This window comes from Anas acuta, chromosome 3, assembly GCF_963932015.1.
Source record: "Anas acuta chromosome 3, bAnaAcu1.1, whole genome shotgun sequence".
In the NCBI taxonomy this organism is placed as follows: Eukaryota; Metazoa; Chordata; class Aves; order Anseriformes; family Anatidae; genus Anas; species Anas acuta.
The window spans coordinates 88,350,082-88,375,339 of NC_088981.1; the positions used below are offsets into that span (position 1 = coordinate 88,350,082).

At 35.0% G+C, this 25,258-nt stretch overlaps 1 protein-coding gene across 5 annotated transcripts in view; it reads right to left on the reverse strand.

The window, feature by feature from the left end:
* The window catches only part of ADGRB3 (adhesion G protein-coupled receptor B3), a 477,382-nt gene that overhangs the window by 88,719 nt on the left and 363,405 nt on the right, over window positions 1–25,258 (reverse strand). For all 5 annotated transcript variants that reach the window (XM_068678261.1, XM_068678260.1, XM_068678263.1 and 2 more), the window contains 3 exons: window positions 9,067–9,193; window positions 7,295–7,398; window positions 4,357–4,459 (listed from right to left, as the gene is read on the reverse strand). In XM_068678261.1, the coding sequence (XP_068534362.1) occupies window positions 4,357–4,459; window positions 7,295–7,398; window positions 9,067–9,193 (334 nt within the window). The remainder of the gene's footprint in view (window positions 1–4,356; window positions 4,460–7,294; window positions 7,399–9,066; window positions 9,194–25,258) is intronic.

A 25,258-nucleotide genomic window follows, 5' to 3' on the forward strand; every position in this document is an offset into this window, starting at 1 on the left:
TATGACTAAAAAAATGTGTAGGCCACATTTCTAAAACTATGCCTGCTTTTCACAAGTGACCTAAACTCCAGCAAGAAATTCTTAAGTACAGTTAGAAAAAGATAATATGGAAAATAATTAATTTTTGCCCATCTGTATAAGTCATTCTATGGTTTATTTTAAATTTTATTCAGCTTTGCTTTCTTAGCAGGGGAAATAGGTAAACAGGAATTGTTTACATCAAACAGCTAATGTGTTTTTATTTAGGCAGAACTGTGAACAAAACAATGTATTTTCTAAATGTATGCAAACAAAAAGAGAATTTATGAAAAAATCAACATAATATTAATCAATAACTTGTTGGGAGTAGAGAATCTGTTCATTAAATGGTAACAGACACATAATAAAGCTTTATTGTTTGAATGCCAAATGTCCACACATAGAAGAAATAAAACCGATGTTCCCAATGGGAAGAAGAACATTAAGAAACAGATTATATAGCAAGAGATACATTACAGCAAAACCTACGAATCACTCATAGATATTTCCCCAAAGAAAGCTGTCAGTCTCTTTGAAGTAAAAACTTATTGCTTTTGTAATCATTTTTATCAGAACATCTCACAGTATATGTGAAATAACATATACTTGAGCATTTAGGTTATACATGAAAAATGTTACCTTTCCCTAATTCAAGAGACTTAATTTTAACATTACAACTAAATTCAGCTGTGAAAAGGCTATCCCTAGTGTGTCAGTTGCATTACAGGTATCCTCACATTTAAATGAGATGGGTCAAACACGTAACACTAAGATTTACCCTGGAAAAGAAAACAAAAAACAGAAAGAAATACTGAAGTAAATTAGTATGCTTATCATGCCTAGTATAACGCTGATTATATTGAAACATGATATGTAATTAATTTTGTAATATTCGTCCAAATTTGGTCTTCAGTGACCTGTGCTTCAAGACAGAGTCTTACAAAACAGAGATCTCTTACAAAGTTTGACATATTAAGAAGGCTTTGAGTAAAGTTCTGGAAAATCTTGGACAAACATACTGAAAACAGCAGCAGATTTCTGAGCAGGGCCTTCAATAAAATGCATGGCACATTGGGCTAAGAAGGAATAAAGTAGCAATAAAGTAGCAAGGCATTTCTGCTAACAAAAGGTTTTTTTTTTTTTTTTTTTTTTTTGCTATTCCAATCCAAATCTTCCTAAAGGAACCAAACCGCTTCACACACCCCCCACACCCCCCAGACCTAGACCTAGACCTAGACCACTGGACTAATGTTGGTGTCCTTGAGTTACAATTTACATACTTAAACTGGAGAAACATTCATTTTTAAACAAGAAATACCAGAAATGGAAAAGGTGTGGTAACTTTAAAGAATTTAAACTACTTCTACATGATCTTTTTTTACTGAAAACGGCAGAATTTAGCTGAACCAAAGACAGTGTAATATTCAAACTCAGTCTTCACTAAAAAACTTTTTGTCTCAGTTTATGTAAAAACTTCAATAATATATTCAACCTTGGTGCAGTGTTTAATGAAGATAGAGAAAACTAGAGAAAACTAGTTTGCAGAACTTTAAGCATACTCTGCAAAGAGTTCTGTTTGTTATAAATACATGTTCAGTATGCTTAATTCACACACTATTCAACTTTAAAATGAAATTAATCTTTGACTAGACTTAAAAACACACATTCTCAAAGGGAATATACACACACAATAGAGCTTGGGACAGTTTAAATTCAGAAGCAAAGCCAAATCACAATATGCTAAAACAGAGCATTCTTCAACTTTGTGAACATCAGCAGCCTACTATGGACACTAACTGGGTGCCCCAATAATATAAAAATTGTATGGATATAAGAATGAGAATGGAATGGAATAAATAAATTATACTTATATATATATATATTTATATATATGTTATATATAAATAATACTCATTTATGGTATATCACATTTCTCAATTTTTCCCTAATACTTTGAAAAAGCTGAGTTCATCTTACCATAAAACACCACCTCAGTCTTTTGTACAGAAAAAAAAAAAAAAGTTGACTTGAATAGTATGTTATTCTTCATAAAATTAAACCCCATTTTTTTTTTAATCTATAGTAAGTAACAATATCCCAGAAAAAAAAAAAAAATCTAAAAATGTTTTTCATCCTAAACCATAGCTACGGCACAGATCTTCTTTCTAAGGTTCTCATTTCCATATTGAATTTTCCAGCTCAGCAAAATGAAAACATGTTTTTTTTCCTACAGATGTCAGCACTGTAACCTATGTCTAAGGACTAAAAATCAAACAGTGGCTTCTTCTGGTCATATATGAACTTGGAAAATATAGAATTCAGAGCTTGTTTTGAAACGCATCTGATACCAAAGTGGATCTGCATTTACAAACATACCAAAGCCATGGCCAGGTCTGATTATTTTAATTTGATTAAGCACTTGCTAAACCTTGGCTTTTGCTGGACATTTTTTTGATAGTGCATTCATAGGCCGGTCTCTTACAGTTACAAAAAATTCACAGGTCAGTGGACGTAGTGACAGAAAGAATTTTGGTCTAACAGGGAATATCTTCCTTGGTATAAAAAGTGTATTCTGCCTTTGATCCATTAGAGGTACTCCCTGGCTAGAAGCTCCCTGGTGGTACGTGTATCAAAAACAAGACATGGACTCAAAAAGAAGACAAGTCTAGTAAAAAGAGATATTTTACAGTCTTTTTTCAGGCCATATATTCAAAACGTAAACCTTGTGATGTGTTGTTTTTTCTGTCAATAATTTCCACTGGACATCTCCATTCTTAGGATCTGTAGTTCTTAAAAATAAGTCAATATAATATCTCTACACTTTTAGGAGTTCGGGAAGCAGAAGTGAGGGAGCTCAAGGAGATTAAGATTCATAAAATGGATCAAGATTAAGGGCATCTTTGAGTTCAGTGTTCCCAGACTGAAACATTGGAGTAAGGCTTCCAAAATACCCAAGTAGTGTGTTCTCAAATGCATATATGTCTGGTGTCTTCAAATCCTGATTCCACAATGGCACTACAACCAGCAACGTTTAGCTACAGAAACTTACTACTTCTTGAAATACATAATAAAAGAGTATAAATGGTTATGCATATCATTGCTTAAATTCTAGAGAAGCTAAATCCTTCTGCCTTCCTCTATTACTGGTGTTCTGAAGTCACCTGAACATTTCAGACTTTTTTATCCCCTGAATAAAGTCTCCAAGACTCATGTGTTTTCCTTCTGCAAAACCATATTTTATTCATTTACATTTCTACACATTTTCAGAACGTTAAGCAATATTAATATCTTAATTTCAATAATTTTGTTAAATTTTATATTGGAAATTATGGATATTTTGAATGTTTTTCAAAGTACAGCTAGGTGGCTTCTATTGAATTTATGATACTTCAGGCAGCAAAGTTTCTAAGAACTCATTTGAAAAGAAAAAATATTTAATTATAGATATGTTATAGAAACACTAGTCATAGCAGAATGATGAAGGTATTTCATTAGATATTGGTAAAATTAATACAAGCAATGTATTATGTAGTTTAAAATGATGGGATAAAGAATTAGTTCACAGATACTTGCTCACTCCAAGCCATAAAATCTCCAAACCCTTCATATCACATATAGACCTACTCATGAATTGCATTCTATTTTATATCCCAAGCTGTCATGTAGCTATAGTTAATTTTAAACAGGCACTTGTTGTCACTTCTGAATGTTGCCTAGCATCACTAGGCACTGGGAAGTTCCTCAAAACAATGACACGGTTGCTGTACATGAAAGAGGCAAATCATGAATATCTTCACAAAGCCTGAGAACAGACTACTAATAAATCTGCAATCTATTGCTAAGTAAGGTATGCAGGGTTGTTACTTTCTTATAGCTACATCATCCAGAGATTTAACAGTTCTATAGCTTGTTATATCTTTTTGCACTTTTTCAAGAGTAGTACTCTAACTTCTAAGCAATTTCTACTTGCCTTTCGAGTACAAGCATGTTAATAAAAAGACAAAAACACTGTAGCACAATCCTATTACAACTATTATAATGAACCCGAATTTGTGCTTTTGATGTTGAGTCTTTGAACTTTTTTGCTTTGAAATTTAGTTAGAAAACATACAAGTCTACCACAGAGAGCACAGCTTATCCAGAGGGAACAATACCAAAAGGGATTTTTGGAGGTGAAGACATGACTATGAAACATTGAAAATACTTTTCTGTTAACAGTCTACCAAAACTGCCAAGTCCTATAAATTAAGGTGTAAACAAATGCAATTATTTTAATCCAAACACAAATAAAATAAAGGCATCAATATTTAAGTGCAAATGTTATGCTATCTATCATACCTTGTTATGTGTCTGAGTTTGTCCAACCAGGATAAGGATATTCGATGAGATAATAGAAAGGCAGAAATTGATTAGAATTATTGACCTCTCAGATCTGATGTACCTGTTCAAATAATTAAAAAAAAAAAAAAAGGAGTGTAAAACTTTTCTAAATGGAAAACAACTAGTAAATCATGCAAAACTTTATGTAATTCTTAGAAATGTTAGAGAGATGTACTCTAAAAACTTTCATGTGCTCAGAGTATCAGTGAGATATCATGGTTCAAACATAAGAACTATGGTATTTGGATAGATATTCTGCAATTCCCTCTTAGATTCTTGCTATATTAAAAAAAAAAAAAAAAAAAAAAAAGATTCTATCAATGCTTCTTTTCAAAACTTCTGGCAACACTTTTCTGACACCATACGGATGATAATGGGATTGGATGCATTCATGTAATTTATTCTCCCTGCTCATCCCTGGGAATATCCACAGCTGGCATAGACGAGTCACCAAACTAACTTCAGAGAAATGTGGTGATTTACATGAAGAGAAGATCTGGTCCACAATGCATAACTAAGATGCAGATTGGTTGATGATACTATAGCAGTGCACTTTGAAATGCATTATTGTTATAACAACAACATTAGTCTTGAAGTTCCACCACATTTACAAATAATTTGTGTGGAGAAGTAATAATACTGTAAGATCTTCATCTTCATAAAACCTAATGCCAAAAATAGCTCGTGCTTGTACAGGAAGATTTAAATTACAGCAGTGAGCATCACACACTCTCTTGCCAACTTATTGCACTCATTTTACAAGTATGCTTAGGATGAAAAAGTACAAATACTCTTATTACCTACTTCCTTACAAGATGCAAATGTTCTCATTTTTCTGTATACAGCTTTTATATACTAGAGCACAGAAAGAGAATAATGATGGTTTCAATTGAAGTACCTTACTGACCCAATTTTCAGAGCTGCTAACAGAGTAAATTTGACTACTAAAGTTAATGAAAGTTAAGGGTGATCAGTTCTCTGAAGACTATGCCATATATTAACATATTTTATGACTATATTATGACTATATATATATTATACTATATAATTATCAACTGAGCTTAGTTAATATTGCTTTCTCCTCCTGAGCTGTACACCCATAACTGACACTCTGAGGTCATAGCAAGGGGTGATGTACCCATAAGAGATGCTCAACTTTGGACCTGTAATAAATCATAGTCCTTTTTACTCAGCTATCATTTAAGTTACCATTACATTTTTTAGATAAGAAAACAGAACAACCCTCATACCACAATTCACATGTTTTTCTAGTAATATAGCAGTGCTGTTAAGGCTAAGTCTGTGTTTGCAAACAAATACAGGAAGTCTAATGCCTTTGTATAGATGGACAGTATGCTGCAACTTTATAATTTGTTAACTATTGATTCACGTGGGACAGATCCCAACACTGAGTATCTATGGCCTATAAAGGAGTGGTTGAGTAAACAGGAGGAACTCAGAACACTGACTTAAGCTAGAACGATTTTATTTTTTCTGCCAATGAAATAGTGTTGGCCCTTATTACTATGGAGGGGAAGTTGAAGTGAAGGGAAGGGAAGGCAAGAGAAGATACAGATATAGGTATGGGGTCAAAATATAACGTTTCTCCCCACCTCCAATTTTGTAAAAATAAGCAGTGAATCAAATATACATATAAATTCCATGGTCTATCTTCTCCTTACAGTTGGCTACTATGTGCTCTCAAGAAACTTGTTCAATGCAAATTTTAATGATGCAAATGACAGACCACTCAGTAATCATAATACTTTCAAAATATCTCCCTGATAGAACATGGAGATTTTTCTGAGTTATATTCTCTTCAGCTGGATGGATGCAGAACCCTTGTTAGGTCCTCCATAATATACCACATACATTTTTTCTCAACTCAGAAGTTAACATAGTGGAGTAGACAAGTTCCACTGAGCATGACAGTATTTCCTTCCAAGTGCTAAATATATCAGGGAGTGCAAAAATAACACTATAATATCTCAGATAGGAATATCCTGAAATACTCTCATTCTTAGCTTTGACAGATAATAACTGATAATTCTTATACTTTAAAAAAAAAATATTATTATAACTTTTGTAACTAGATATTCTATATTTACTATATATGTGTCTAGTTCTGTGAATCTCTGTGCCTGAATTAGAGAAAGAGAAAAGGGTGTAAAATTACCAAACTGCTTCTAAAAGCAAAATCCTATTACCTGATTTTACATTACTTTGAAATTTACTATTTTCTCCCTGTTTTTCTTCTTCTTTAGTTGAGAACCTACTTTTCTTGTATTATGAATCAAAGTTAAGTGAAAACTCATGTTCTCTCTCTCTTTTTTTTTTTTTTTTTGGGGGGGGGGGATATATTTATTACTTTATATCACACTTCCTCTCACTTTTCTATATCTTCCACACTAATACATGAAGTTATTTCTCATCTCAAAATTAATCACATCACAAATTCATTTTCTCCATGATTATCTATTGCACTTTTAAGTCAATCTAATTTTGTCATGTATTAAACTCAGGACGGACAGAAAGTACATTACTGGACTGTACCACCACACTATTTGAGACTGCTTCACTTTCTCACAGGAAACATGTCTTGTAGAAAAAACATGTAAAATGCTTACTGGCACTATAAATACCTCACTGAAAAAGCAATATCATTCACACTGAAGAGGGTAAAGTAAAGTGGGCTATACCATTGCCAGTAGGCCAAGAGTGGAAAACTAATCGATCACATCAAGAGATACAGAAATCAAAACATGCACTACATTTTATAATTAGTATAATTATCATTTTTAAAATAAGAAATGTTTCATCTAATAGTCTCTTTAAATTTTAATTCAACTAAATATAACTATGCATTCACATTCAACTTTGTCAATCCATTACATACCTCCATAACGCTGCATAGACAACTGCTAGGGTGATCAAGGCCAAGCATGAAAGACCACTGCCTACTATTAAGGTTACTGAGGGTGTACCAGATGATTCCATGATCTGCAGGTTACAACAGATAACCATGAAAGAAAACCATACTCCAGCAATTAAAACAACAGTTCAACACAAGAAAGCTCTAAAAGCAAAATCCAGCAACTCTGTCAGAGATAGCTTCATAATATTCATATTCTGCTTCATAATATTACTTATGAAGCAGAAATTAACTTAATTCCAAAAATGATCCATACGTAAGTCTGAGATTTGTTTAATTATTGATACAATCCTCAGAGGCCTTTGAGCTTTAAAATGCCTTAGAATACCCGCATAATATCTAAAAAATAAAAATAAAGTAAAATACAAAAATAGTAATATTGCAATGTAATAGAAGATTATAACATAAATGCAAGTTTGAAGTACCCATTAAAATCAATTTTAAAATTTGAGAAACAGCAACATTTGGAATTGTGTATTAAAGAAACAGCTTGGTTTTACCCTAACATATTAGAGATCATCCTGTAATTTTTCCCAGAATTTGGTTCATGTTTATTGCAGAATTATCAAACTTTCTGACTTTTAATAACTTTGACTTCGATCTACTATGCTCACACACTTAATTTGCTTGGGCCTCTGACCATCTAGAAGGAATGGCAAGATATCTATGGCAACAATAACATAAGCCTTACATAAAGAAAATGGAAATTTAGAATTAACTCATTTCTACTCTGTGTATTAATAAAATATGAAAATAAATAAATGACCTTGAAAACAAACTATCTTTTCCTGCCACAAAATAAGCTATTATCATCAGATATCAGGTAAGGTTTTCCCTCCATGTGTAGGTGTTCATGTTCAGCGATAGACATGGTCCTTGCTAATAAAAATGGGAAAAAGAAAAAAAAAAAAAAAGATAGTCCTAAAAGTTTAAAATGGTCCAGTGTCTGGTTTACAAAAATGCTCAGGGAGGTATTGTAAATTACATTTTATCGAGATATCTTTTGTCACCCAAATAGGAGATAAGACTGATGTACTTTTAGGCCACATCTGAGGCAGAAAGTAACATTTTATTCCAGCCACTTTGTTCCAAAAAAGAGTCTGATCATATGCTTCTAAAGCCAGGAACATTAAATTATACCATAGCATGATAACTTCACAAATATTTGCTTTTGAGCTATTTTTATATTCAATATTGCTGTGTCTGCTCGTATACTTTATGTTCCCTCTTCTACATGAAAACTTATTTATTTTTGTTACATTGTATCAACAGCTACATAGAAAATCTGTGCTGAAAATGTCCAATGCAGATCTGCAATCTGTTTAACTACAGTATCTAGGGTTATCCTACCAAGAGAAATAATAAAGCCCTGTACAATCTCTGAAAAGGCTTGCAACCTTTAAAAAGCTTGTTAAGTTGATAATTGTTCAATACAAAAGTTTTCAACACATTTGCATTACAATTAGAAGTCTTTCTCTGAGAAATCCAGAGTTCGAGAACATGTAAATTTCACTAGGATTTAGTTATATCACGGAATCTGGAATTCGCTTCTCTGAGACACTGTAGCCACCAGAAACTAACAACGTTAGCCTACCTGGAATATTAAACAATTCCTCAATTCAACGTCTCAAATATACCTGAGAGGAAATCTCGACCACCCTCCCCTCACCCCCCCCGCGCTATTGCCTTTTGCATTTAAACTGGATTTTTTTTTTCCACCCCCCTTTGTTACTTACTATTTCTCTAGGTTGCTGAGCCAAAATGGCGAAGGTAGAGAGACGATCACATAAGCATTTCGTATGGGATGCATCGGTAAGCACAGTTTTACATCCCTGGGTGGACCAGGTTCCCAAAGAGTCGTTCCTGCAAAGGAGAGAGAGAGAGAGAGGGGAAAAAAAAAAAGAAAAAAAAAAAAAGAAAAAAAAAATCGGGATAATTACGCCTGACGGCCAATTCCGGGAGGAGACAATGCAGCTGAAATCGCGAGGAGAGTGTAGAGTGTAGCGTGTAGTTCCCGGACAGCGGAGAGGCACTTCGAGTGGGGCAGCGCCGGCACCGGCGGCGGCCCCGCCGCGCAGCGGGGCGCGGAGCGCAGAGCACGGAGCGCGGAGCGGCGCGGAGCTGTCCGGCGCCGTGGTGCTGAAAGCCCGGCGCGCTGCGCTGCGCGGAGCCCCGCCAGCCGCGGCAGCAGCCGCCCCCTGCGCTGCCAGCCACCTCCGAGCCTCACCAGAGCACTGCGAAAAACTCATCGGGGGAAGAGGGGGAGGCTTTTTCTCTCTCTCTCTCTCTCTCTGTTTTTTCTCTCCATACCAGCTCAGTTTCTGGCCCCTTTTGCAAAAAAAAAAAAAAAATGTGGTGATCGCTACTTGTAGTGTCTTTTATTTTCTTTGTTTGTTTTCTTTCTTTCTTTCTTTTTTTTAATTATTTTTATTTTTTTATTTTTTTCTTCATTGTGTGTGTGTGGATAGTTTTAAAGGCAGATGGTTCTCAAACGCCTGTCTGGGTTATGCCAGTTGGACAGGGAGATGCTGGATCTTCTGTTCTGATGGCTATTTTTGCCGTGGATTTTTTTTTTTTTTTTTTAGGTTGTTGTTTTTAGTGATCAGCCTTGGAAATTTCACCCTGGAAACGGCAGCATCAGATGCCTCCAACTCTTGCCTGAGCTCCAGCAGAGGGGTGGATTTCAGTACAGCAGCACACAACATCACCGAAGAAACACACGAGTTCGCCCTCCAGACATCACTCAGTCAACTCGCCTTCCCCTAGCTCCCTCCCCCTTCCCGATTTCTTTTTCTTGGGGTGGCAGCACCACGCTAACCCCAAGCCAAAGAGATCATTAGCTGGCACTTTTCACCAACCGCCCCTAAACAAAACAAGATGATTAACACAGCCCCCGAATTCAATTAGACATTCAATATGCTAATGCGAGGTCTGAAACCCACCCAGCATAACAATAAAAATGGTATCAACCCACATTTTCTTTGTGCGGGCAAGGAAAGAGGGAGGGAGAGACAAAAAAATCAGTTATCCTTTTTTCATGGATTACGGGGGGATGGGGTGGGATCATTTCTACAGGAAAAAAGGGGTTGATTTCAACTAATTCAAACCTATTATCTTTACATATGTTACGTTTAGAGAACACCAATTGGGTTCTTCTTGTTTCCCCTCCTTTCATGTCCAGGGAGCAACTGCAGGACTCTGCTGGCAGCAGCACCGTGTGCGCTGTCAATTCCTGTCAATATCACCTCAGGTCACTAAATGACTTGAAAACACAGAAACGAAGGTGGAGGAATAATAATTTCCAGTCACTGGGATCACCCTTGTTTCACCTCTTCTGCCTCAACAATCCACCCTTGTGAGTGGCTGTACGTGTCAGGGCCCTCATGCAAAGAAAATTTGTTATCCCAAGTCCACTCGGAATGCAGTTAGCCCTAGCCCACCTCGGCATTGTGCGCCACTAGCTTTTGAACGCACAACAGATGTAACCCTTACGCACTATTGTCTCTAGAACAGTGCCCTGTAATAAGCAAAACAAAAGGCAACTGAGGGAAACAATTGAGAGAAAATCACCAATTCTTCAAGTACTAAAACTGTCTGCTAGCTTTCCTTCACAAATTGTGTCTTTCAGAGAGCCACATGCTAAATAACATCCACTTTGAAAAATGTAGTTACACATTCTATATTCTGAGGCATTATCTTCTGGACAACCTAACCAATTTACTTTATTAACTTTCCTGCTTCTTATCTTATTGTGACACACAGTTAAGGCCAAATGAAATACATTTATCTGTGCTGATTAAATATTAAATAATGATAGCTTAAGAGAAATTGACATATTTTTAAAACAAAAGGAAGATATTATTCATTCTGAGAATAAGATTTAATATACTGAATTCACCCTATGCTGAAAAGTACAGTGCATCCAGTTAACACTAAATCCTTGCAGATGGTGTCCAATGTGGAGATTTATACAAGTTCTAATTATAAAAGTTAGACAACCACAGAGATCAGCTTAATTTAAAACAAAACATCTGTTACAATTATAATTATATTTAAATTAGTATAAATCATGGGCAGTCCACCAGGTTTAGAGGGCTAGATTCTTCTCCTCAAGTCACTCATGCAAACGTAAAATTCCAGTCACACGTTATTTGAGCAGTTTACTGTAGCGCTATATCACCAGATATTACAAATACACTACATATTTTGCAAAACTACTTGAATATTATTGAAAAATTTGGTGGAATTTCCAAAAGCACTCTGGAGTGAAGGAAGTACTCTAATTGAACTTAACAGTAAGACATTCATTGACAGGGCAGCAGCAGAGTCAGGCTAATATTTACACTTTTTGCATTTCATTGTTCATATGTTTTCAATGACACACTTCTATTTCTTGCCCAGCAGCATTATGTTTCAATATGTAACAGATGAAAATTCAGTGATTAAATAAGGTCTAGCTCTTCTTTCTAACCGATGCAGTTGAAAAAAAAAATCATTAATAAATATATTTGTAGCCTGTTGAAATGATGGCTGACAGAAGCTGTGCAGATTTTTACACTAACTCCAGGAAGAAGACAGAATAATGAGCAGAATCCAGTGGAAAAGTGTAACTGAAATTTGTTGCATGATGCTCACGCCTGCAGAACAGTAAATGTATGATTACTTACTCAGAAATGCTGGACATTTTGACTTGCTAGCATAAAATCAGTATTTGATTTTAGGTATAAAGTAAATAAGGAATGGAAATATGGATTTAAAACAGATATCTGATAATCAGTAGATCTCAATGCTATGCTTGTTGATCAAGTCCTTCACCTATGATAATCTGTCCCTCTAGTAAGACAACCCTCCTGGGCTTGTCAGAATCTGTCACATATTCAGAAGTTTCATTCCTTTTTGGTGTGATTTTCTTTGAATATGTGTCTAATGTTTAGGGTTATATGAATATGCAAAAGGACACCTATTACTCCTGTGGATCTTTCTTCTTATGCAGAAGCTATAAAGGAGTGACAGGTACTATTAACACAAGTTCTATTTATAGCAAGGAAAATTATCAAATTGAAAATATGTAGCAAATATAGATGTAGGTTCATGCCCATTATTGGCAATTTTGTACTGTTCCACTGAGCTACAGATGATTTAATCAACCTGGCAGAATTCCCATGATATAAGCAGAGGAATTCCCAAGAAGCATAGATTCACCATTGCGGATCCTGTGTCATTCTGCAGTTTAGGCATGGGAAAAAGTGGGGAAAGCAGGTAAACAGGAAAAAAAAAGTCAGAGTAGGATGTAATTCAGCCCCATGGATCTTTGGCTAATATGGCACAAGCCCCCCCAAAAACCTGCTTCTGATTATGTCCTTCTCAGGGTAGTCTTGACAGTTAGAGAAATGCTAGAGTGTCTTTTCAAAACCCTTTTAGAGTTTAATGTAAACTTTTTATTTCTAATCAAGAATTGGAAATATACTGTGCAATAAAAATAACGGGCAAATGATGTACAGAAAAGTATTTTAATTGTAGGTGATATAGCAGAAATAAAGTGATTTTTACTGTTTAATACTGTATTATGCATTAATGCATGATATATAAGTGTTTCCTCCTACTGAAAACAATGACATGACTGTCTCAGATATTGAAATGGAAATACAGTTTATAGGATAGGAGCAGTTTTGTAGAATAAAAGACACAAATAATTCACAGACACAACTACCAACCTGACACAGACTGATGATCAAGATGCACTTATTATGCTAACAGTTATGTTTCCCCTATTTTGCAGCATTTTTCTTGGTCTTATGGCATGACTTATCAGTTATTATTCACATATGTTGTTAAATTTAATAATATACATCTTACTAATTGTATTGTTCTATCTACTTTAACATAACGATGAATAAAAATCAGCTATGACAGTGCTGTCAAAACCACTCACTTAGTGAACAACTTAACCACATAATGTACACTGTCTACCTTATTAGTTTACTTTGAAGGATTTTATCCAATGTATCCAATTTAATTTTTATTTCATTTTATTTATTTATTTATTTTTAGGGACATGCTTTAAGAGGCATGAAAGAAAAAGGAAATTATTTATGGATAATACTGTTAACTATTTTTTCCATACTGGCAACTAGTGATTCAAGTAGTGGCTTGGGTTTTTGAGTGTCATAAACAAATAGTTAACATCTTGGCTATACATGCAGCATGTTAGCTTACTTTAGTAATATATTTGATGACTGATATATGTGTTTAATGTGCAACAGGAGATTACATATTGCATATTACATTACTTTAACACAGTAGAAAGCAGAATACACAGAAGCTAGGAAATTATAACATTAATTCTCATAAGGTCATCTAAATTCTCCTCACTTTTGGAGCATGCACATTATTGTACATTGTTTTCTGTTCAACCAGGTGCTGTTTTTCCATTAGGAACAGACTTTGGTATTCCAATTTTATTTTCAGTGACAAATAATCACAAATAATGAAGACAGGGAAAATGCAGACAATATTTTTTTAGCCCAGCAAAAGATAGAAAATAAACTTATGGCCCTTATGAGTAGCAGATTATGTACACCATTGTGCCTGTTCAGATGTGCTAGCTGGCATATTAGTGAAGATAAAGTCCTTTCAACACCTGCTTACTTCTTTACACCTGGATTTAAAACCTCAGGGAAGCCATAGGGAAGGCTGAACTGCAGGAGTCTTTTTTCAGTTGTGCATGTCCATATGTCTCAGGCTTGACCTAATCCTTAGTATGCATAATTTCTGCTGTGATCAATCTTATTCCTACCAGTAGTACATAGCAACATCTGTTTTATTTCCACAGTTTTTCCTAATGTAAAAACAAACAAATAAACAAACCCAAACACACAACCACCAAGAAAACAGATGAATGCAAACACTTTGCATGATAATGTAACACATAGAAACCGTACTTTACCAAAGTATTGTTTATCCTGAAATTGTTAATATGATTAACAGTATGTCTCAGGGTTTTCCTCCCCCTCATACAATTTAGGAAAAATAATGAATGAAATAATGAAATTGTGGAGATGAAATAAAATGGACAAAAAATAACTGTCCTATGAGTACATGTTTAATATAATACAAATGTCCCCAAAAGGATCTCTGAATTTTGTGAGGTATCAGAAGAGAAAGATGTGTGATGGTTATCTTGCAACTGGATCTCCAACTAAAATACTGTGGGGAGTTCAATTTCCTAAAGAATAAGGCCACCTTTCCAAATAAGGCACTGAATTGTTTAGTTTTCCACAATGATATACTTATCAATGTAAGTTTTTTTTGTTGTTTGCTTGTTTGTTTTGTAAAACAAGTGTGCATCTAGGCTGGAAATCAAGTTTTAGTCCAATGTGATTTAAAACAGATAAGATATTAAACCCTAAAAAATAAGTTTTACAACATAGCCATTCTAGTTATAAGCACAGATTGTCACATTAACTTTCTATAAACTCCAACACATAGCAAGATCAGGGAGAAAACCAAAAATTCCCTTGATTGCCAGTTTGACCACTACCCAAATAATTCACCCAAAGAAAAGCTATAGAACAGAGTATTAATGCTTGGGGCAATACTTTAATACTCTATAACCTTCCTGTCCATGCAGTTTAGGGCATAATCTAGAGAACAACATGCATAAACTGTACTGTGATCAAGTCTGTCTGACATCAGCATAATGCAAGGTGTCAAAATATAAAAGAAAAATAAACTCTAAAGGAATAATATGATGAAAATGGTATGAAATAAGTACCAGGAGTTTCCTGCTTCCCATTGGATATTACTCCTATAAAGCAAACTTACAAGAACAATTTATTTATTTGTTTGTTTGTTTGTTTATTAAAGGAACCTAATAATGGACACTCGAGCAAGAACATTCTCCCCCTTTTCTCAAGACTACAGAAGAAATCCAAGAAGTTTTTGGGTGTATTACTACAAAAATATTTGGATGTAGTAATACATCCAAAAACTGAGGGAAGTGAATTCCTTTCCATAGCTTTATCTCTGGCCTTGTAGATATTCTCAAACAAAGCACAGGAGTAAGTAGTGGGCATTCCTGTCGTGCATACGTTGCCAAAGGATGTGTACATCTGCTAAGGATTTATGAGAACTATGTCTTCTTTCCCAATGGACCTACAGGGTGAATGGATCAAACAAGAGGCCACAATTTCCTTCCAGGATATTCTATTTCCCATAGAAATATTCCTATTTCCCTTAGGAAGTGACAGAGAGATATGTCTTATTTTCATAAAAGCCATAATAATTAGAGCAAATTGGTCAACTCTACTGCAAATTCTACAGTGAATTACTGCCTCCCTTCCTTCCTGATGACGTTTCATTTATTTAGTGTCAGTCTTTGTTCTAATTTTGTCTTTCATTTAAATACACTTCTGTGAAGTTTATTCACTGTGACAAGGAAATATACCTTATAATACTGAAAGACCAATTCAACAAGAATCATGTTACATTTTGAAAGCATTTACTGCTTAACTGGGGGTATATTTAGAGGCAGGACTCTGCTTAAATTTTTGTATGACAGATTTTTTTTTTTTTCTTGGGGCAAAAATACATATAGAGGCGGTATATTAAAGTATATTTTCCCAAAGTTTGCAGTATTGAGTTTAGAAGCATTTTGGATAAGAATAAAATTGTTCTTCAACTAGGTCAATTTTATAGGATAAAATTATCAGATGTTTAGTAGAAAAAAGGCTTAGTTCAACAAATATTTTATTAGCTTTCACTCCTCACAAAATCAGTACGATCTTTCATGTGTTCAGACTATATAAATATTTGTGTAGATTTATGGTGATCCAATGAAACATTGCTATGTAGTATTTTTCCAGTGATGAACCTGTGAGATCTTTCACTCTGCACTATTATTCATAGGCACTCCTAGCAAAAAGGAACATTGTGAATTGTACATTGCCAGGGGCTTGAAAAGATTAGGGCCTCAGAAGTTTATCCCGGAAATTATGAATGTCAAATCCTGGATCAGGGTAGTAGCTATCTTTAATTTTTCTTCCAAATGACAAGATTAGCCATAGAGCATAGTAGTATCATTATTTCAAGTTTCAAGGCCAACTATGATCAGCAGGGAGGGGAACAAATATGATAGGGAATGGAAGAGGTGAAGAGCAGAGGCTGGGCTTCCATCACTGTGACTGTTACAACATTCTGTGCTATTCTAGATTGAATGACCCAATAAAACTTAAAGCAGAATTTGTCTGTTCTGCACTGAAAGCAGTGACTTTCCATCTGTGATCACCAGAATTGCAATGGAACAGTTGTATCAGCTCAACTTTCTTAAATCGGTGGGGCCAGACGGGATTCACCTGACTGCTGAAGGTATTAGCTGATGTATAGCTGGACCCTTCTCAACAATTTGCCATAGGTTTGGAGAGGTTCTTGATGACAGGATGCTAGACAATATAATATCGACCTAAAGAAAGGCACGAGAGAAGACTCAGGAAATTACAGGCCTATTAGTCTAATCTCAATCCCTGGAAAAGTTATGGAGAAGGCTGTCCTGGGGGATACTGAAAGGCACTTAAATAACAAAGCTATTATCAGGCATAGTCAACGTAGGTCCATCAAGGGAAAGTCCTGCCTTATAGTAATTTGATCTCCTTCTATGATAAGGTCACCAGGTCGGTGGATGAAGGGATGATGGAAAATGTAATCTGTCTGGATTTCAGTAAGGCCGTTTATATCATCCCTCATGGCATCCTTCTGGATAAATTGTCCAGTTGTGAGACTAACAGGTTTACACTGTGCTAGGTGATGAACTAACTCAATGGTATAGCTCAAAAGATTATAGTAAATGGAGCTGCATCTGGCTGGCAGATGGTCTCCAGTGGTGTTCCCCAAGGCTTAATTCTAAGGCCAGTCCTGTTCAGCATTTTGAACAGGATTTCAACATCAATGATCTGGATGTAGAAGTTGAATGCATCCTCAGCAAGTTTGCTGATGATACTAAGTTGGGAGTTGCTGTTGACTCTATTGAGGGACAATAAGCCTTATAGAGGTATATGGATAGATTGGGGCACTGTGTAATTAGCAATGGCATGAAATTCAACAAGGAAAATGTTGGGTTCTGTACCTGAGATGGAGTACAAACTGAGAGATGAGTGGTGTAGAGCATCTCAGACTTGGGGGTGCTGGTTAACAGCAGGCTCAGCATGAGCCAGCAGCGCGCCCTGGTGGTCAAAGGGCAAACCGCATTGTGGGCTGTGTTTAAAAATGACATAGACAGCTGCTGAAAAGAGGCGATTCTCCCGCTATATTTAGTATTGTTGTGGATAAATCCTATCCTATCCTATCCTATCCTATCCTATCCTATCCTATCCTATCCTATCCTATCCTATCCTATCCTATCCTATCCTATCATCGTCTGGCCTCCTCTGACAATGCTTTGAATTAGGCACCAGAGATGCCAAACATGATGTAGGAAGAAAGTTAAACCACAAAATGAGAATGGTAGAAGCAAACACACTACGTGGTGAGACACTGAAATGATGCTTGGTGATGCAGAAGAGAGCTTACTTTTGGAGCTAGGCATTACCTTGCAAAATCTGAAGACAGTTACATCTCAAAGATGCCCAACAAAGAGTCCCCATGTTATGTAGCAACTCAGTGCTTTCAATTTCCTTCTCTCCCAGAGGAGCATTGAATATGTTTTGCAGCAGATGGCTTAGCCACCAGACTACAGTATTGTCATGTGGGAATACCATGACCATTTCTTATTGAGGCAGGTGCTCAGTGAACAAAACTATGCATTGGGTTCAAAGGTGAATCAAAGCACTGACTTTGTAGCAATACTTCAGGAAGACAGGAATTGGGATCTACATTCCAGTTCCTGCTCCACTCCATATTAATTGAGCATTAAAACAAAAGTGTTACAAGTTTTCTGAAAATCCTCAGGTTACATACATATTCCTTTATATTTTAACTGCATGACTAAGACCTGGGTTATCACCTTCTTCTTCACCAGCTCTTATAATACCACTTGCTGCTCTTCCACTGTCCAGTGCCTGTTGGATTTTCCAAAGGATGTTCTGCAAAGCTATGGCAACTGGAGAAAAGTTATCTCAGTGTCAAATTTTAGAAAAAGAAAAAGAAAAAGGAAAGGGAAAAGGAAAACGAAAAGGAAAACAAAAAGGAAAACAAAAACAAAAACGAAAGACTTTCACTTACACTTTGAAAAACAAACAGACAAAAAAAAAAGAAACAAACAAACAAAAACAACTTAATTCAAGACAAGATCAAACGAAACCAAATCAAACCAACCAAAGCAAATCAGGACACAGTTAAAAACATTTATAAGAGACACAAAGAAATAAAATAAAACTGACAGCTTGCTCTGTTTTCACACCGAGATGTTAGCAGTATGTCTACCCCTTTATTCAGATAATATTCTGCAACATTTCCTAAACATTCAGTTTATAAAGAGTCCAATTTTCTGTACACATTTGGACTCAGAGTATGTCCTTTTCCTTGTATAAGACATTTGTTTTTTATAACCAATCTTCTTTTGTAAGTTCTCCCTGTGAGTTTCAACAGATCTAATCTGTTTTTCCTCAAATTTATTTATCTATTTATTTATTTTTTAATTTGGGAGATAATCTCAACATCCCTCTTAATTAAAATAAGTACTCTTTTTTCTTTTCTTTTTCTTTTTTTTAAATTTTTTTATTATTATTATTTTTTTCTTCTAACAAAGAGACATCTCTTTGTTAGATCAGATGTTATCTTGTGTACCTGACTAGCCAATTAACAACTCCTGATTTAATAAGAGTAACTCTTATCTCTGGTGAGTCAGTGTGCACCCTGAATGAACCTTCATCAAATCTTTTATTTGTTATCAGTCTGTACATTAAAAGCACATTTGATACAAATACCTCAATAGGAGAAATGCATATAGCTATTACTATTGGCTCTTGACTGAGATCAGAAACACTGCAATTAACCAATTGGAAGTGACAAGGGGTTTGTAGTGACTGATGCTTAACATCTTCTGTTGGATATCCTTTCTTCAGTGAAAACCTTATCTACAGATCTGTAAAACTGAGTAATCTTCCCTTTTCAGATAATCAATATTTAGTTGTAATATGAAAGAGTAGGATTAATCATGTAAAAAGGGAATAAGAAAAACTTCTTCATTCCAAAATGTCCTACAGCATGGAGATTAGGTCTTTTCTCCTGAAAGCTTCTCAGTTTTGCAAGTACAGATGGGACTGGAGTTAAGGTAAATTTCTCCTGTTGTAGGTGAATTTTCTAACCATTGAATGACCAAACAAAAGAACTACAGTGAAGGTCTTATTTATTTTTTTTTTCCACGTTTGATGTGGTGCCAAATTCATTGCTAAGTCAAGGCCACAGTAAAAAATGACAGAGGCATGACCTGTTTATGGACTCTGACGAGAGTTAATTCTGGGATTCTTCTGAGAATGTTAGAATGAAGACATGCTGGCAGAGCAGCAATATAAAACCCATAAGATCATCTAGATTTAGGATTATCCAGAGTTGTATGGTGACCGGAAAGGAAGTCTGACAAAGTCCACTATGGACTGAGGTACCGATAGTGGCAAGTAACTGACTACCATATAATGGCTGAGATTTTATTAAGATGAGGCAATGGAACAAATTGGTACAAGAAGTTGAGGTGTGGTGACTGTATATGCCTAGCTGATAGCAAATGTTATGTAATATAGCTAAACAGGAAGCTTTCTTAAAGTATTGTTTTCAATCTCATTAAAAAACAAAACTAAACAACCCAGACATTGCTAAAGCTGATAGATGTAAATTGTATATTAACATCTCTGTAACTTGCAGTTAACTCCTATGATATTCTAAAGTGATGCACTTTTTTTTTTTTATATAATTTTTATTTTTTTTAAGATGTGGGAAAATCACTGTGATTACAGAGATATGTTCAAGTATGGATTTAGGAAATTGAGGTAATTTTGTTAAAAGAAAGAGATGTAACAGGCACCCTTTTTGTATGTATCCCTTTTTTTCTGTGCTGGTTTTAGCACTGATGTTGTTATGTTTCACAGACGCTTATTACCTTAAGATGTAGTAATGTTGCTTCCAGATTCAGAATAGTTTGGATGTAGCTACTTCGCAGTGCACTTGTGTAAACTATTGCTCATCTGAATCTTTCTGAGTTGACGTATTCACTGACCAGTGGCCCACTGGTAAATTATGCTAGCTTATATATACTGTACTCACAGGAAGTAGATATATACAATGGTTTGCTGCTAGAATTTCCTACACCATTTTATGCCTTGTCTAGACTACGAGAATAAAATATGATTAGTGAACAGATAATATGTGCTAACTGATACTTTTTATAGTACTACTTCACACCTATATACTGGTAGTGTTGCCTAAAATGAAGTCAGCTGATTATGATAGTTTCTGCACATAACACACATAACATATAAACTGTAGTACTTTTTTTTTTTTTTTTTTTTCAAAGAATTGACCAGTACAGAAGATAGAATAAGCAGGTGTGCATCACACTGCATTACAACACATGAAAACAGATGCTTAAAACCCCCTGATTTCAACTCAAGAGTCTTGGGAAAAAAAAAAAAAAAAAAAAAAAGAGAGAGAGAGAGAGAGAGAGAGAGAGAGGAAAAAGAGTAGGGTCTGCACCATGCCATGTATGGGCACTGAACTTTATCAAGGACTGTGCTGACTAAATAGTATAATGTTTTGTGTTGGTGTGTGTTGCAGAGGAGGCCACTGTCATGCACAAAATTTGGTAAATTCTGTTGTCTTCCTCTGAATCTGAACTGCACATGTGTAATATATCTGGAGCATCCACATATGCCTGGAAGTCCCCCAAAATTTACTGCAGTCAACAGTGCCAATATGGGATTTAAGTCCTCTTACTCCTTTGGTAAATCCATGTCATCTAGTCATATCTCATCTAGAGTCCATGTTTAGACAAAAGCGACTGATGGCATTAAACATTATATAAATTGGTCAAGAGGTTGGATAAGTGCCATTTATTTCGGAGCCTTAAAAAAAAGGGATAGGGGAGGTGTGGGGGAGTGTGTGCATTAACTGAATGCCAAAAAAAGTCTGAACAAATGCAAAGAGCTAGTAGCCTAGCTACTATCTTCCATCTCCTGAGAATATATATATATATATATCATAGAATCATAGAATCATAGAATATCCTGAGTTGGAAGGGACCCTTAAGGATCATCAAGTCCAACTCTTGACACCGCACAGGTCTACCCAAAAGTTCAAACCATGTGACTAAGTGCACAGTCCAATCTCTTCTTAAATTCAGTCAGGCTCGGTGCAGTGACCACTTCCCTGGGGAGCCTGTTCCAGTGTGCAACCACTCTCTCTGTGAAGAACTTCCTCCTGATGTCAAGCCTAAACTTCCCCTGCCTCAGCTTAACTTTGGTCAAGACCACTCTTATGCTCTGCAGGTGCAGGGAATATAATAATTGGTTTGTGTCTGTACACTGTCAAAGTTGGTGCACTCCCTAGCCTTCAAGTAGGGCAGAAAAGGACTGCAGAAATGGCCCAGAATTAACAATGTTAATATACTAATGGTCAACCTGCATCATACCTGGTCAACCTTTCAGCTGAAACCCTTAAAACACAAAGATGAATGGCATCATCCTGAATCTCAACATGAGCCACAAGAAAATTAGAGACATCCCTAGGACTCAAGGCCAAAATAAAAATCTAAAGGTAAATTACTCATAGGCCCAAAAGAAAATGCTATATGTATTTAATTCTATCTTTATATGGAGGTCTTATATCCTACTTTTGATGTTTTTAACTTTATACAATACAGACTACTGAAAATATATGTATTTAAAAACATACATGGCAACATTATTCAGTTAATGTCACAGATTCTGCAGAATGGAATCAGCTCATTGGCATGAAAAGCATACTGCAAGATGTCTGTCTGTCTGCAATGTGTCACATAGATGGGACATGCTTCAGTGGACAGCTCTAAATCTGAAATGCCTTTCCCTTCAGTCAGACAGTGGTGCGAGCAGAAACTGTTATAGCATTTTCTTATATTTTGAAGTAATTTGCATTCTGTCATGTTCTCAAAGTACATATTGTTTTAAAAGTGCAATAAATAAAGAATACAGTTAATTTAGATTACTTTGCTAAGTCTGAATTATATACCGAATTCTTAGTACATGAAGCTTATTAGACAGAATATATCTCCTAAAAATTACATAATGAGTACAATTGCGATCATTGTGTGTGCTTATAGAATATTCCAGGGAATGTCATGAATCCATTTCATGTCAGTGCATGCAGTATATTGATTGGACCTGTCAGCTTCAATGGAATATCCTCAGTCTAACTCACATCAGAGACTGGCACTGTATTTTTATCTCTCAGACAGTTAAATGATATCCAAAATTACTTGTAAGCAAACATCTATTTATTGACTCTGCATCAGAGAAAACTTAGATGTGTATTTTAATTCAAAGATGCTAGAACATGTCAAGCTCATGATGTGTTCTTCAGTTACATTAATTTTAGGCAGGATTTTGGAAATAGCAAAGCAGAAAACGTGATTATGCCACTCTAAAAAAGTCTTTGGTATGCCTGCATTTTAAACACAGTATGCAATTCTTATCTCTTCCTGACTCAAACAGATCTAGTAGAACTAGGAAAGCTCCAGAGGAAGGAGAAGTGACAGAAAGTATGGCATGACTTCCGTAAGGCAAGTCTCTTCAGGCTAGGTAAGAGGTGGTCAAGGGAGGTCAGATAAAGGTCTGTAAGTGTGCCATGGTGAAAATCAACAAGAAATGATTGCTTGGTATTCCTTGTAACATAAGGCTGAAGGGCATTAAATTAAATTATTAAGCTGCATATTCAAAACAAAAAAAGGAGGTATTTTTTCACATAGGGTGTAGTTAAACTGTGGAAATCATTACCACATAAGGTTATAAATGACAGAAGATTGTGTGAACTGAAAGAAGGATTAGATACATTCATGGACAAAAATATTTATATATATATGTATAAAAAATAAGGCTACAACACACAAAGGTAAAAAAAAAAATAAATAACTGTACCTCATAAAACTGCTGGAATTTGAAGGCACGCCAGGGGAATTTCCACTAAATATGTACCTTGCTCTTGAACACTCTTTCAGGCATTTGCTAACAGCCACCATGGCAGCCAGGATGCTGGGGCTAGACTAATTTTTCATCTGTTCAGCTCAGTTTGTACTTTAACTATTATTCCTGGTTTAAAGGTTTTGCTTTCAACATAAACACATCTCATCTTGCTGTAGTATATTGCATATGCATACTAAACCCACAGCATACTGCTGAGAAAGCAGTATCTTCATGAACCTCAATGTAATGTTGAGGTACTATGACATCCTAAATTTACAAACTGAATTTCTTGGCATAATGTAGGTGAACACTGAATGGGTGAATTAAAACTTTATTGCCTTGCATTAATGGTTTATCTGGTATTAGACAAGATTTCTTATTTATCTAATTTTATAGTGTAAAATTGGAATTTTGCAAGTGTGTTTACACCCTGAAATATCTCTCATTATTGAGATGGATAGAATATGTATGTATTATATAATATATAAAAAAATAATATACATTTTATATAATATATATTATTATATATTAAATATTATATGTATAATATAAAACATATATAATTATATATATCATATATATAGACATAGATAACAGGTGTTGCTATGTGATATTTTATTGTGTATCATCTGATTTTGGTGCATTTTATAAGGTTTGTTTTTAGATTTATAATGGCTTTGCACTTCTTATTCCATGATTAATTTCAACTATTAAGCAATTACAAAAATATTTGCTTCTTTTTCTTCACCATTTCTTCACCAATCTTCTATTGCCTTTTGCAATATAAAATTATACCTCCTGAGCTGTAGAATGGTCAAGTTTTAATCCCAAGCCAGTAACATCTATTCTGTATTTAAAAATGTCACTGCTTTTACGTACAATACCTAGTAGTCCTGCAGGGCTAGAGGCAATAACTTGTGAAGGGAAAAATTCTCAGCTTTCCAATTGGACACACAGACCTTGCTTCTAACCCTGCAGGGCTGTCAGCTATCAAACTTTGAAGTCATGACATTTTAAAGAAAATATACGGAGGAGTTATTTTTATAGGAACAGAAAACCATTTTTAGCTTACTTTAGAAAGTTTTTACTGCCTTTTTTTCCCCCTGTGCTTTCAATAACTAAGATATCTAATTTTACAGGTGGATGTGTATGAAAATAGTATACTCATAACATGCTTTAAAGAGTCTAACTTCTTCTAAAGGTTATAAGATATAAATTCATATAAAGGTTTTAAGACGTGGAAAATGAAGGAATCAAACACTCAAGGTCATCAAATACAGAAATAAAGGCCTCAGCTGCAGCTCTTATGGCTGTGTTTTAATGTCTAGTGTCTTATCTTTCATTCCATCTCACATTAAAATCAATTAAAATGATTGAAACATTAGTTGAATTAAGCCATCCTTCATCTTAAGTGATATGTTAATTATTACAAGTAGGTAGTACAATGGAAATTGGAATTTCTTACAGAATCCTATAAAAGAGGATACACAATACAAGTATATGAGATTTTCAAAAAATGTGTGCTTTGGAAAAATATTAGCTCACTTGCTTTAAAACAGAATACACTGTACTACTCTATAGCTCTGAGTTTCCCAAATTTCCAGTTCTGAGCTCATTAAATATATATATATAAAAAAATAATAATATATTTTAAACACAATTAATTCTATTTTGGCTAAATTGTTTTCCCTTGAAGTTTTGTTTTCTTTTAACTTTGGTAATTTTAATTTAGGAATAACTTTATCTCTGATAGAATTACTTCAACAGTAATTCTTTTTTTTTTTTT